The following is a 15343-nucleotide window of genomic DNA, read 5'->3' as shown; positions in this document are numbered from 1 at the left end:
GTACTAATGGTGTGGACATCTCCAAAGAGGATATGAAAATAACTGGTAGATATGAAGTAGTACTTAGCGTTGCTGCGTATGTGGTAAATTCAAAACCATGATGAGATATTACCCCACTTAGATGAATATTATCAAAACAACAAAAAGTGACAAATGCTTTCAAGGATATAGGGAAAGTGTAGCAGGAATTTAAATTATTAATTCACCATCCAAGAGGACAGGACAGCAGTTTAAATTAAAAAACTAGACGTGATAGAGCAGTCACCTAGAACATATAAGGTTCAGTGCTATAATAAATGAGCAGACAATTAGACATTTGAACCAATGATCTCGCCACTAGGCAAGTCCTAAAAGAAATGGACTCGGTATGTGCATGAAGCCCAGGCGCCTTCATCTGTGTTGGAGCACGAGTCACCGTGCAGGGTCGGTCTAAATGTCCGCGAGTCACCGTGACAGGGTCAGTCTAAATGCCCGCGAGTCACCGTGCAGGGTCAGTCTAAATGCCCATGAGAAACCATGCAAGGTCAGTCTAAATGCCCACGAGTCACTGTGCAGGGTCAGTCTAAATGCCCGCGAGTCACCGTGCAGGGTCAGTCTAAATGCCCGCGAGTCGCCGTGCAGGGTCAGTCTAAATGCCCATGAGCACATGAATGGTACATAGCCACAGTGGAGTGCTGGGCCACACAAAGGAAAGTCAGTTGTGATAAGTGAAACAAGCCAGGCACAGAAAGATAAATGCTGCATGTTACCATTATGCATAAAAGCTAAAACACTTACCTGATACAAGAAGAAGGTAAATACAGAGATTACTAGAACTTACAAAGGGTGCTAGGGAAAAGCTATAGAGAGGCTTAGGGTTGCATATCTAAAACTATACCTAAAATAACTAAAAGAATGACTTACAATATTCTGTAGCACTGTAGATATTTGTGTCAGTTTATTGTACTTTTCTGGTTTGTGTATGGGGGAGAGGAACTAGTGTGTAGGCAGGGGTTGGTACAGAGTGTCTGACACTGCGCTGTTTTTTTAGGCAGGGTCTCTCGCTAACCTTTGAGTAGACTGGCTGGGTAGTGGTGCCCTAAGATCTACCTGTCCCTACATCTCCCAGGCTATAGGTATAGGCTACAGGTATAGGTATAGGCTGCTGCAACTGATTGCATGGATGCTGGGATCCTAACATAGGTTGGGTCCTCATGTTTACACAGAAATTAGTATTTTGCCTACTGAAACATTTCCCCAGTTCTAGTTTTTGTTTTTTAAATGCCTAGTAATTGGAATTGTGAGTGTCCCTAACAAGAGAAAATGATAACTACCTGAGGTGCTAGGTGTGATGCCCTGAGTGAGTCACACTTTGTGCGCATGTACTGAAATTCACTGTACCCTGCAAATACAGCAGTTGCTCTGTGATGGTCGAATAGATGCGTGCGTATTAGTCAGGAATCTCTAGAGTAACAAAACTTAGATATAGGGGATGTATTAGACTGTTGGCCTTACAGGCCAAGATCCAGCTAATCCAACAGTGGCGGGCTGTGAACAGTAAGTCTAAGAATCCAATAGTTGTTCAGTCCACCAGGCTGGATGTCTCAGCTGGCTTCTCTATACAGTGGAATCCCAAAGGAATAGTCTCCAATGCTGGTGAGGAATGGCCTTGCTAGCAGGGTGCAGGTAATCAGGCAGAAAACAAAAGCTTCCTTTTTCCATGTCTTTCTATAGGCTTCTAGCAGAACAAGTGGCCCAGACTAGATGTGGATTAAATGTATTTTTAAATGGCATGTCTTTTCCCATATCAAATGATCTGGATTAAAGGAGTGTCTTCCTACCTCAAAGGTCTGGATTAAAAGTGGATCTTTCTACTTCAGATTAAGCTAAACTCCCTCACAGGTGTGCCCTCTACTTTTGGATTTTTGGTTCTAGATAGAGTCAAGATGACAACCAAAAGTAACCATTACAAGTCCACCCAATATCAACTTGATGCACAATCATATCTCCCTATGCCATAACTAATTTCCAAATGAAAACAATAACCAGGTCATAACAACTCCTAAACATGAATAACTAGTCCACATACAATCAGAAATGCATTCATTATATATTTAACCAGGTCCTAATTAAGCCTAACGTGATATAACTCTTCCTCATACATTAGTAAACATGATAAATTTACAATAGTTGGCAATGTCTTGTTCTTTTAATGTCAAACTTAAATATGATAACCATTGATGTTATCTTTTTTTTTAAGATTTATTTATTTATTTATTTATTTATTATATGTAAGTACACTGTACCTGTCCTCAGACACTCCAGCAGAGGGAGTCAGATCTTGTTACCGATGGTTGTGAGCCACCATGTGGTTGCTGGGATTTGAACTCCAGACCTTCGGAAGAGCAGTCCGGTGTGCTCTTACCCACTGAGCCATCTCACCAGCCCCCATTGATGTTATCTTAATTAATGTTATATCATATGATGAAGAAATTGATGAAAGAAAGCACAAAGGTCTGTACAAATGCATTCTTAAGAAAATAGGACAGAAACTCTGTCAATTATAATCCTCTTTTCTGCAACTAATCATGTGACCTTAGTATGTATAACTACCTTCCTCTGCTAAACCATTTTGTATTTTCTCTACCCTTGGCAAGAACCTCAGCAGATCTTTTCCTGGAGGAGTGACCCATACCTTCATTCCTTATACGTATGTGCCTTTTGTCATCCTGCCTAGACTAGGTTGTCGTAGCATTGACTTTGATCACAGGACATGGTAGCAGCAACGCATGCCCCAAAGGATCTCCTGCACTATAGACGTAATCTTTCTTACCTCCATGGTGGAGAGGCAGTCCCAATTCTCCTTGGTAATCAGTCATCAGTCACACCTCCTAGCACTTTTATTCCTTTCTTAGCTGGTTGACTTAAGGGCATCAGAAGTCCAAAGTTGCCAGAGGAAAATCTGAGCTTCCAGTTCAATGTAATGTTGTTCTAGGCAAGCAGAATTTAAGGTCTCAGGAATAGGAAGCAAAAATTTTCCATGGGTCACTACAGGGTGATAGTGAGTAGAATTATTCTCTTTTCTACCACTTGATTCCTGGACCTGTGGATCCTGGTATCAAAGAAAATGTCTCACATATTGTACACTGATTCAAAGCATGCCTTCACACTGCTGCCATCAACTTGTCACTGTAACTGTGTCTTCCTGGTACCAACTTTTGTCTTGGTTAGGGTTACTATTGCTGTGAGGAAACACCATGACCACCAAAGCAACTTGGGGAGAAATGGGTTTATTCAACTTACGCTTCTACATCACAGTTCATCTTCAAAGGAAGTCAGAACAGGAGTTCAAGCAGGGCAGGAATCTGAAGGCCGCTGACGCAGAGGCCATGGAGGAATGGCTGACTGGCTCGCTCCCTAGGCTTGCTCAGCCTGTTTAGAGAACTCAGGACCACCAGCTCCGGGGTGGCCCACTCAGGAATCACAATTGCCACACAGACTTGCCTACAGCCTAGGCATTTTGGAGGTATTTTCTCTTTGAATCTGCCCCCTCTCTGATGACTCTAGCTTTTGTCAAGTTGAAGCAAAAGTAGACAGGCCTTAAACTCACAATGATCCACCTGCCTCAATTTTCTGAGTGCTAATATTATATTATATTAAAAATTAAATATGGGCACTCGGGAGGCAGAGGCAGGCGGATTTCTGAGTTCGAGGCCAGCCTGGTCTACCAAGTGAGTTCCAGGATAGCCAGGGCTATACAGAGAAACCCTGTCTCGTAAAACCAAAAAAAAATAAAATAAAATAAAATAAATATGGGCTAGTGAGATGGCTCAGTGGGTAAGAGCACCCGACTGCTCTTCCAAAGGTCCAGAGTTCAAATCCCAGCAACCACATGGTGGCTCACAACCATCCGTAACAAGATCTGTCTCCCTCTTCTGGAGTGTCTGAGGACAGCTACAGTGTACTTACATATAATAAATAAATAAATCTTTAAAAATTAAATATAACATATAAAGGGGATTAGAACGGACTAGATTCATGTAATGGATACAAGTTATGGAAGATGTGTGTATGTATTTTTTTCTAGTTTAATTCTGTCATGAATTTTTTGTTGTACGTGGTAGGTAAGTGCATGAAATACATTTGATACTGAAAGGGTAAATTGAATGTGGAGCCCCACAGCTTCTGTTCCACATGCCTATTCTAACTGTAGAAATTCATGGATTTGTATAGACGTTGGGTCTGGTTAATTTTGGTGTGTGATATTTATATATATTTGCAAGATTTTTATAATTAAGTTTACAAAATTAAAAATATATCTTAAAAACTTGAATTTTTGCAAATAAAAATTTAGCTTTTGGTGATTGGATTATTAATATGGTTGGTGGTTACTTAGAAAGTTAAAGGCCCTGAGTTCAATCTCCACTTTCACCCCCAAAATGAAAATCAGCTTTTGGGTTTCAAATCATGAGCTCAGAACTAAAGAAAACACATTTCTAACTTTGATTTTACAAATCTTAATTTTACCAATTTCCTTTAAAGTCACAATGAAGTACACAGTACTTCCTAGTACCCTTTGTTCAATTAGATAATGTTAGTTCTGAAAGAGCTCCTTCCACACCAGACACAGGGCAAGTGCAAAACTGATTGAGTGAAATACCTTCAAGTTCTGCAAGCAAAGCTAAGTCGTGTTGGCCTATTTGCTTTAGTTGTCACAATGGGTTCTTAGACCCCTACGTCCCTTCCCACCTGTATCCTCCCCAGTTCCTTCCAACCCCACAACACTAGGTAGGAGAGAAACAAGGTTAATGGTGGAAGGTTGCGCACATCTCTTTAGACGACTTCCTACTGATGACGGGGTTGGGTCCCATCTTCATTGTCAGGATAGCTCCAACTTCTTCTTCCCATCTCTTTGCTCACAAAGTTTATCCACACGTTGATAAACTACAGCAGGAACCAGCAGTAGCAAGGACAACAGAGCTGTATAGCTTTCCAGAAAATACTTTGATATACGGTAATTGTCCTAGCCTTTAAGAGTGAAAGATTCGGCAGCCTCTATGTTCAACACTCAGCACAGTACCTTGAACATAGCAGATACTTGCTGCATGGTAATGGCTGCCTGGCTACCTAGAAAGAGGTAAATATTTTTCCTATTAACATACATATTCATTTAGATATATGAAGAAGATAAAACAATGGAGAAGGGCAATCATAATTTTACAGACCAGCAAGTAATCACATTAATACTTGGCATAGGTCTTTGTAGTCTTTTTCTGCAGTGTGTATTTCCTTCAGAGCCCACATCCTACAGTTGGATTAAATATGGCATGTTCTGACCCACTTTATATGGTATACTATATACTTTCACTGTCAACACAAATGGTAGTGGCTGGATTTTTATACAGTAATGACTTGAAGGTTATTTCTGAACAAGCCCTGTACCGTATTCACAGGAGTATGCATCTCTTATCATTCTTATATTCTTTTAACAATTGCTTCTCTCAGTTGGCATGTGGTCAGTGAGTTCTCTCTTCCTTCTGACAGGATGCAACGGGCAGTTTTGTTCTACCCTTCCGGCAAGTTATGTATGCCCCGTACCCCACCACGCACATTGATGTGGATGTCAACACTGTCAAGCAGATGCCACCGTGTCATGAACATATTTATAATCAACGCAGATACATGAGGTCAGAGCTGACAGCCTTCTGGAGGGCAACTTCAGAAGAGGACATGGCTCAGGACACCATCATCTACACAGATGAGAGCTTCACTCCTGATTTGTATGTGACGCTTAGCCTTAGGTGTCATTGTTAAACAATGTATAACTTTTCTCATTTATGAGTGAAAACAGTGCAAGTTGTAGTTAAAAAAAACAAAATATGACAAGCACATAATCAAGCACTTTTTCTTTATTTTCTTAACTTTAAGGGGTTTTTGGTATTTTTTTTTTTTAAGATTTATTTATTATTATATGTAAGTACACTGTAGCTGTCTTCAGATGCACCAGAAGAGGGCATCAGCTCTCATTACGGCGGGTTCTGAGCTGCCATATGGTTGCTGGGATTTGAACTCAAGACCTTCGGAAGAGCAGTCAGTGCTCTTACCCACTGAGCCATCTCACCAGCCCCAACTTTAAATTTTTTATACTGTTATTTTTAGACAGTCTCACTGGACCTGATGACTTATATAGGTGGCCTGGAACTCAATGTATAGATCAGGCTACCCCTCAACTCCCAGATGTCCACCTGCCTCTGCCACCCAAGTACAGGGGTTAAAGGCATGTGCCTCCATACTTAGCCTAAATCTTCATTTCTTAAAATACTGTTTCACTAAGATAGGTTAAGATTTCTCTTAAAAATAAATACTTAGTAAATATATACTGATCTCCTAATTACTTAGTGAAGGGCCAGCTTAATAGTTATCAGTCAGAAAGTGCCAGCCCCTACTGCTGGGCATTTAGTGTATAGTATATAGTACGCTAGACTGAAGTAATTCTAAGTATTTATTCCTGGGTGTGAATATCAAACACAGAAAAGTAGTCGAGCCGGGCGTGGTGGCGCACACCTTTAATCCCAGCACTCGGGAGGCAGAGGCAGGCGGATTTCTGAGTTCGAGCCCAGCTTGGTCTTCAAAGTGAGTTCCAGGATAGCCAGGGCTATACAGAGAAACCCTGTCTCAAAAAAAAAAAAAGAAAGAAAGAAAAAAGAAAGAAAGAAAGAAAGAAAGAAAGAAAGAAAGAAAGAAAGAAAGAAAGAAAGAAAAGAAAAGTAGTTGAAATTTATAAAGAGAACAGTTTTTTTCTTTACATTTTATATTTTGCTATTTATTTCTTACCAGAAGATGTGAGCAACAAAGTAAAAGGCCGTAAATGCTGATGGGTTTGGAGGAACTTAGGATTTTTAATTATAAAACTTCAAGAAAGCATTTAAATGGTGTTCTAGAGTCTGAAAAGGAATAGTGAGGCCATATTCCTGTTCTCTCAAATCAATTAAGAGCTTGAAATGGTGCTACTCCTTAGTATATAATGAAAAGATAGATGCTAAGTGTGGTCATCTGGGTTGGAGGGCTTTAGGCAGCAGTAATCCTGGAACAATGGGTGTCACCGTGTGTCTGAAGAAGAAAGCAGAGCTGAAAAGAGAGGCGCATGGTAGGGACACCAGCAGCCGCAGTAAACTGCTGCCCAGAGGCACAGTAGGAACACTGTGCCCAGAGGTCCCTGTGTGTAGCTGCCGAATTAAAAGAACCCATTTTACACAGCTCTGCTGTGCTCTCGTTATTGCTTAGAAAGGTCGAGTGGAATTGTTTCAGAAGAGGAATTATTCAAATTGAACTCTTAGGTCACTAGTTCACATACTGGCAATCTTGGAAAACATAGAAGTTCTCTCCCTGAGTCTGCGGGCCTGCATTTTCCTCGTGACTAATATACTTGAAGTCCTGTTTATCTTTTTAGTTGATTGTTTAGAATCTCTTGTCAGGAAATGAGGTAAACTTGAATGGATTTGCACGATGCTAGTGTTTTGTTTTGGATATGTTTGTTTGGATGATTTGAAAATTAGCAATTGTTCAGCTATTCTGGCATGACAAAATCATGTCATGAATTTTAGACTTTTATTTTCAGTTCTAAGTAAATGTTTTGAATATAAAATTGTCAGAAATATTTTCAGCCACAAGATAATATCTTCTATTATTGTGGTCTCGTGATAGTATCCGTGTATTTTAAATAATACTCACCTTTGAGTCTGGGAGGTTTGAGGTTTGAGGTTCAAGGACTCACACACTGGGCAATTACTGTACCACTAAGCAGTTACTTATCATTACCACTGAGTAGTCCTCAGTTAAGGCATTGTTTTTTTAAGATTTATTTATTTATTATATGTAAGTACACTGTAGCTGTCTTCAGACACTCCAGAAGAGGGTATCGGATCCCATTACAGATGGTTGTGAGCCACCATGTGGTTGCTGGGACTTGAACTCGGGACCTCTGGAAGAGCAGTCAGTGCTCTTACCCGCTGAGCCATCTCTCCAGCCCCCAGTTAAGGCATTTTTAATTTTAACCTTTTTAAGATAAAAGCAATCTGATAATACATTAAAGTCTGACATTTCCTTGTAGATAGTCTTTCCTTTTCCAGCTTTTTGTGATCCAGATCTCATTCAGTAAAACAGAAATTGAGAAATAGTGGACTTAAGTTCTGAGAGATCCATAGCCCTGTGACAGTGCTGTCAATTTCCAGCAGTAACCATGAAGTGCTGGTGTTCCTTGCAGGGCCTCTTTCTCCAGGGGTGCATTCATCCCTTAAGACTGAGGGGGCTGCTCTCCTGCTCGAGGCTGCCTGTTTCCCTCTTCCCCACTGTTCCTGGGCATTGATGTGGTGATCTCCACCATCTGAGTCTTGCTTTTCATTTATCCTACTGTGATAAATATTATACTTTCCCTCTGACATGAATCCAATAGCCTAGGGAAAGACAGAAGTAAAACATTAAATGAAATGGGGGCTGAGAAAAAAACCAGTCTTGGTCATTAGCTTCTGGTCTGGCCAGCATGCTGAAGTGGGTCACCTCAGCTGGCCATTTTGTCTGAACTTTACATGCCAGCCATAGCTGAGGTAATAATAACTTATGCTGCTGGCTCATACTTACAGATGGTGAGTCTCTTGACCTGAGGCAAATTTGTAAGGTGAGGGTTCTAAACACATTGATAGACAGGCACATGTCCTGCCTGGATAGCCTCAAAAACACCAATAGTGTACAAATGTACCCTTGCATTAAAATGGATCTATGTGTGTGTTTGTGTTTATTTTGTGTGCATTAAGTATATATGTGTGTGTGTTTATATTGTGTACATTGCGTGTGTGCATGTGTGTTTACATTTATTTTGTGTGCACTGAATATTGAACCCAGGGCCTCCTGCAAACTAAGTATGCATTCCAAATACACACATCTGTCTTTTTGTTGTTGTTTGTTTGTTTGTTTGTTTTTCGAGACAGGGTTTCTCTGTGTAGCCCTGGCTGTCCTGGAACTCACTTTTTAGACCAGGCTGGCCTCGAACTCAGAAATCCGCCTGCCTCTGCTTCCCGAGTGCTGGGATTAAAGGTGTGCACCACCACACCCGGCTACACATCTGTCTTCTTACACATCTGTTTATAAAACTTCAACTTTTGACTAGAGCAAGAAGTTGTGGAATGTAACTCTGTAAAACCCTTTAATATCTGAACCTTTTTCTTCTTAGGAATATTTTCCAAGATGTCTTACACAGAGACACTCTAGTGAAAGCCTTCCTGGATCAGGTAAATATGATACCGTCCAAGTATTTTCCTTTAAAATGTGTCCCACAGTGCCTACAGAATACATAAAAAGCACCAAAGAATTAAAGTGCTAGAGGCCTTTCTAAAGTCTGTAAATGGATTTCTCCTTGAATTATTAGTGGGAAATCGCCTGTATATTAACAGCTAAAGCAGAATTCTCCATCCTAGTGGGTGCTTCAGGTCCATCCCTGTACCTCGAGAATTTTTGTGGTTGATGAAGAGGGGGGTGTGCTTTCATTTGTGTTAACTGAATTGAAAATATTCTTAAAACTTAGCTTACTTCTGCTTAAATGGTAGCATCTCTATTGTCTGTTTTTAAAAATATCTGATGAGTTACACATTTGGAGATGGTGATGGATTGTATGCGACTGGTTTCTATACATAACCAGAGCTTTGTCGTAACAGCAATCTGGGAATCAGGCCAAGGTCCTGTGCCATAGACATAGAGTTGAGATAAGGAGACCCTCGTGTTCCCTGGGGCTTGTGGGTCTGGGTCTGTGTGAGGTGAGGACGGCCTGTAGTCATGTAATGACATGTGTCTGAAGCTGAAAAGTCCCCTGATCCTCTACTCCACACAACCTGAAATCATTAACTTAGTGATTTTCATAATAAAATAAGGAGATATTTTAATATAGAATACAAGATCTGAGTGCATTAAAATAGGGAATCTCAAAAAATGGACAGTGGGTTTCCAGACATTTGCCACTACCGTAGTCTTGCCCTTTGGAAATTGGAAGAAATGGCTGTAGTGGTGATGTGTGTCAGATCCTGCCAACAGTGTCACAGAAGCTGCACTGTCTCGTGTCCCTGCAGGTCTTCCATTTGAAGCCTGGCCTGTCTCTCAGGAGTACTTTCCTCGCGCAGTTCCTCCTCATTCTTCACAGAAAAGCCTTGACACTAATCAAATACATAGAGGATGACACGTGAGTCCTGCTCCTTCGGAGGAAAGCCCTTATGCATTGACAGTTGCTGTTCGTTCCCTTTGAGCATTGTCTGTATTATAATGTGGAGTTTTGTCTGTTTTGTTTTGTTTATAGGCAGAAGGGGAAAAAGCCCTTTAAGTCTCTTCGGAACCTGAAGATAGATCTTGATTTAACAGCAGAGGGCGATCTTAACATAATAATGGCTCTAGCTGAGAAAATTAAGCCAGGCCTACACTCTTTCATCTTTGGGAGACCTTTCTACACTAGTGTACAAGAACGTGATGTTCTAATGACCTTTTGAATGTGTGATTTGCTGTGTCTGTCTCTTCACAGTCACCTTCTGTTACAGTGTCTCAGCAGTGTGGGCACATCCTTCCTCCCTCATCCTGCTGCAGGACAGGGCACACTACACTTGTCAGTAGAGGTGTACCTGATGTCAGGTGCATCGCTACAGTGAATGTCTCTTCCTAGAATAGATGTACTCTCTTAGGGCCTTATGTTTACAATTATCCTAAGTACTATTGCTGTCCTTTAAAGATATGAATGATGGGATATACACTTGACCATAACTGCTGGTTGTGTTTTTGGTTTTTTGTGTTTGTTTGTTTGTTGGTTTGTTTGTTTGGAAACTTACGATGCCTGGTTTACATGTACCACACTGAAACCCTCGTTAGCTTTAGATAAAGTGTGAGTTGGCTTCCTGCCCCTCTGTGTTCTGTGGTGTGTGCCGTCACTTCTGCCACAGCTAAGCATTAGAACATTTCAAGTTCGCAGGTCCACAGGAAGGGACTTAGTCTGACTACAGGTTAGTTCTTGAGAGAAGACACGGGTAGAGCAGAGTCGCAGGTGAAATCCGTGGGTAGCGCTTCCTTTATGGCCGGAGTCCTTCAGATCCGGTCTGTACAGAAATGCCGAGGAGTCGTGCGTGGGCCCTGAGGACTGTGACCCGTGATAGGCTTTTTGTTGGTTTATTGTCGTTCTGTCAAAGAAAGTGGCATTTGTTTTTATAATTGTTGCCAACTTTTAAGGTTAATTTTCATTATTTTTGAGCCAAATTAAAATGTGCGCCTCCTGTGCCTTTCCCAATCTTGGAAAATATAATTTCTTGGCAGAGGGTCAGATTTCAGGGTCCAGTCACTTTCATCTGACCACCCTTTGCACGGCTGCCATGTGCCTGGTTTAGATTAGAAGTCCTTGTCAAATGTGTCAGAGTACATTCGCTGATAAGATCTTGGAAGAGCAGGAAAGCGTCTTGCCTCTTTGCTTTGGTTTCTGCCTGTACTCTGGTGTTTTCCATGTTACCTGAATCATAAGAACAGCAGAGAAATCTGACCCCAGTGCTATTTTTCTAGGTGCTATTATGGCAAACTCAAGTGGTCTGTTTCTGTTCCTGTAACGTTCGACTATCTTGCCAGCTGTGAAGTACTGATTAGTAAAGTTCTGTGCAACCGCAGCGTGGGAGTATACACAAACACAAATAAGTGTTTTTATTTAAAACTGTGGACTTAGCATAAAGAGGGAGAATTTATTTATTTTTTACAAAAGGGATAAAAATGGACCCCGTTCCTCACCCACCAGATTTAGCAAGAAAAAACATTCTATTCTGAAAGGTCTGAATGGCTTTGGCATTACAAATCAGAACAATACACACTGACCATGATGGCTTATGAACTAACTGCAAGTCACTCTGTCATAAGAAGCAGATAGGTCCCACCTTCTAGTGTGCCACACTCATTGCTTTACACAGTAGAATCTTATTTAAGTGCTTACTGTTGTCTTTTGCTGGTTTACTGTGTTGTTATAGAGAATTTAAGCTGTACAGTGAATAAGTTATTGAAGCATGTGTAAACACTGTTATATATCTTTTCTCCTAGATGGGGAATTTTGAATAAAATACCTTTGAAATTCTGTGTGGTTTAGTTCATTATTTAGGGAAAACACTGCTGTGAAAGGGGGGTGTGATCAGCTCCCTATCCTGCCGACAAACATGTTGAACATGACTCATTGGTTTTCATCTTCTTTTTCCTTCCCCCCCCCCTTTGGTTTTTCAAGACAGGGTTTCTCTGTGTAGCCCTGGCTGTCCTGGAACTCACTTTGTAGACCAGGCTGGCCTCGAACTCAGAAATCCACCTGCCTCTGCCTCCCGAGTGCTGGGATTAAAGGCGTGCGCCACCACGCCCGACCAACCAGTCTTTTTTCAAAGAAGATATTTAAGGTTAATGAATAATGCTAGACTCTTACATCTAACAAAAAAAAAAAAAAAAAGTAATCAAACCTGCGAGTGTGTTAGTGCTTCTAATTCCAGTACTTGGGAGATAGGGGCAGGAAGGTGAGAAACTGCAGACCAGCCTCAAATACAGTGTTCAAGACCAGCTGAGCTACGTGAGGCTACACGATCCTGTCTTAAAAAACATAAAGACCCCCAGAGCTCGTGTCTCTAGCTGCATATGTAGCAGAAGATGGCCTAGTGAGCCATCATTGGGAAGAGAGGCCCCTTGGTCTTGCAAACTTTTTATGACCCAGCACAGGAGAACACCAGGGCCAAGAAGTGGGAGTGGAGAGGGAGGGGAGGGGGGTATAGGAGACTTTGGCGATAGCATTTAAAATGTAAATGAAGTAAATACCTAATAAAAATTGGGAAAAAAAAGTAATAAAAAAAACATAAAGCTTTCTTCTTAACTTCCAGTATTGCACCTTGATTCCCCCTTCATATTTCACATACAAAATAATTCTTAAATTCTCTTTTGAAAAATGTCCTACTGAGGCCAGAGAAACAGTTCACCCGGTAAAGGTGCCTGTTGCCAAACGTGGCAACCTGAGTTAAATCATAGCCCGACATGGGGAAGGAAGAAACCCTCGCAGCTTGCCCTTTGATGTCATGTGTGCACTAAAACATGCATGTGCACACATTTTTTTTGTTCCTATTACAATGATAGTAATATAATTTAAACTGATTTATTCTTCCCAAGTCATTGATTCAGGTGTCCAATGTAAAATCCAAAGGCTGAACAAAGCACTTTTAGGTGCTTTAAGTTGGAAAGCAAGAAACGAGATTGACACTTTCACTCTAAGAGAACGTCCTTCTTAGTAGCTGGGAGATCTGCTGGGCTGCGGTGTGAAGATGCTTAGAGGCTCAGGAGTGGACAGCGTTCCCCGGCCTCAACGCCTATTGCTGGGAAAGCGTAGGGCTCTCAGATGAGGAAACAAAAACCATACAAAGCTGCTGCAAGCTAAACAGAAAAATAGGGGCATTGCACTAACTATTGTGGAATTGCACAGATTGATTTTCCTCCCAATCTGCTGAGTGTGGGTGGCTTGAAAGAATGAAGAGAGCGACTGGCCTCAGGTAACAGCGCTTCCCACAGGACTGTCTCAGGCTGCCACCACCATACCTGGCATTTTAGATGTGATAGAGCTAAGGCTTTACACACAGCCAAAAACTACTCACAGTCCATTTCATCCGCAGCTGTTCTGTCCTCACTAAGCACATAGCATTTAGCACAGTTCCTCCCTGTGGTAGGTACTCAGCACTGTTGAGTTGAAAGGCATTGAAAAACCTCAAGACTCTTTTTTTAAACCCACCTTATAAGGAAAGCTTTTGATTTATTAACATGCACTAACTTCATACACGCATTGAGTGGTTTTGTACATGCACTAAACGTACCCTGGTCAGAGCCTGTCTCCTTTGGTCCACCCTCCCCACTGTTTTCAGCTGTTATTCCACCTTCCATACATCTCTGGATCCTTATGTGAGAGGGAACACTCAGAGCCTTGTCTTTCTGTATCTGGGATACCTCACTTAACATGACATTCTCCAGTTCTGTTCCATCCATTTCATTGCAAAGAGCAGGATTTCACTCTATGGCCAAATAACACATTTGTCTGTGTATATCCGTATTTTTCCTTATTCATCTGTTGAACGGCACAAGACTGATGTCTAGGGTAATATCTATGTGGATTTCTAGTCTGATAACAGAGGCACAGTAAATATGACAGTGATCAGCCGGGCGTGGTGATGCATGCCTTTAATCCCACCACTCGGGAGGCAGAGGCAGGCGGATTTCTGAGTTCGAGGCCAGCCTGGTCTACAAAGTGAGTTCCAGGACAGCTAGGACTACACAGAGAAACCCTGACTCGAAAAATCAATATATATTGATCTTTTTGGTATAATTTCACTTCCTTTGGTTATATGTCCAGAAATGGGGTTGATTGATCATCTGGCAGATCCATTTGTATGTGTGCATGTGTGTATGTGTGTGTATATGTGTGTGTGTGTTTGTGTGTTCACATGTGTAGGCATAAATGTATGAGTATGTACATAGACAAATGGCCCATTCCTGTAAAGGACAAGTTGACGCTGGATATCTTCCTCAGTGACTGTCCACTTTATTTACTGAGGCTGGGTTGTTTGCTGAACATGGAGCTTGTAGACTCAGCTAGTCTAGAGAGCTTATCCCAAGGGTCCTCTGTCTTCAGCTTTCAAACACTGGGATTATGAGGTGCCTGGCCGGCTTTTTTTATGTGGGTGCTAAGAGTCTGTACTGCAGTCCTTTTGCTTTCATAGCAAGCACATTACCCAGATCCATTTCCCCATCCATCCCCCATGTTTAGCTTTTTAAGGAACCTCCCTAAACTGTTCTCCATAATAGCCCTACTGATTTACATTTAATTACACCGTAGCAAAACACCTGAGAAAAGTCACCTTACGGAAGGAAATACACATTTGGGTCTATGAAGACCGTGGTCACTTGGTCTGTTGTTTCTGAGCCTGTGGTAAAACAGAACACCCTGCTTGGGAGTATACAGAGGAGCAAAGCTGTTGACGAGGGCGTCCCTGCAAGCTCTACTGCTGGCAAAGAAATGAACTCCATGAAGCAAGAAGGGGATGGAGCTCAGCATGAGTCTGACACTGGGCCAGTTTAGTTTAGCATTATTTAAGTACAGTACAATTTTAGAAAAAAAGGTTTTCTGGGAAAAACTATCCTAATCCTATGTACATAATAAAGCTTAAGGCATGACTGCATCAAAAGTCTTTTCACGAAGTACATGAGACCTCTACCATGAAGATGGATCTATAGCCCAGGTTCCTGTGGCCTCTAATGGAAGTCAGCAAGTTATAAAATGCATGTGATATGTGAT

General features: G+C 41.5%; 1 protein-coding gene across 2 annotated transcripts in view; it reads left to right on the top strand.

Moving 5' to 3' along the window:
• The window catches only part of C9orf72 (C9orf72-SMCR8 complex subunit), a 31487-nt gene extending 19373 nt beyond the window's left edge, over window positions 1-12114 (top strand). For both annotated transcript variants that reach the window (XM_029533369.1, XM_021222187.2), the window contains exons 8-11: window positions 5524-5759; window positions 9206-9263; window positions 10095-10204; window positions 10319-12114. In XM_029533369.1, the coding sequence (XP_029389229.1) occupies window positions 5524-5759; window positions 9206-9263; window positions 10095-10204; window positions 10319-10505 (591 nt within the window). In that variant the 3' untranslated portion in view covers window positions 10506-12114. The remainder of the gene's footprint in view (window positions 1-5523; window positions 5760-9205; window positions 9264-10094; window positions 10205-10318) is intronic.
• Window positions 12115-15343: the final 3229 nt, after the last annotated feature.

Source organism: Mus pahari, chromosome 22 (assembly GCF_900095145.1).
Source record: "Mus pahari chromosome 22, PAHARI_EIJ_v1.1, whole genome shotgun sequence".
Classification (NCBI taxonomy): Eukaryota; Metazoa; Chordata; class Mammalia; order Rodentia; family Muridae; genus Mus; species Mus pahari.
Note: the sequence above shows the minus strand (reverse complement) of the source record. Positions and strands in the feature narration are given on the sequence as shown.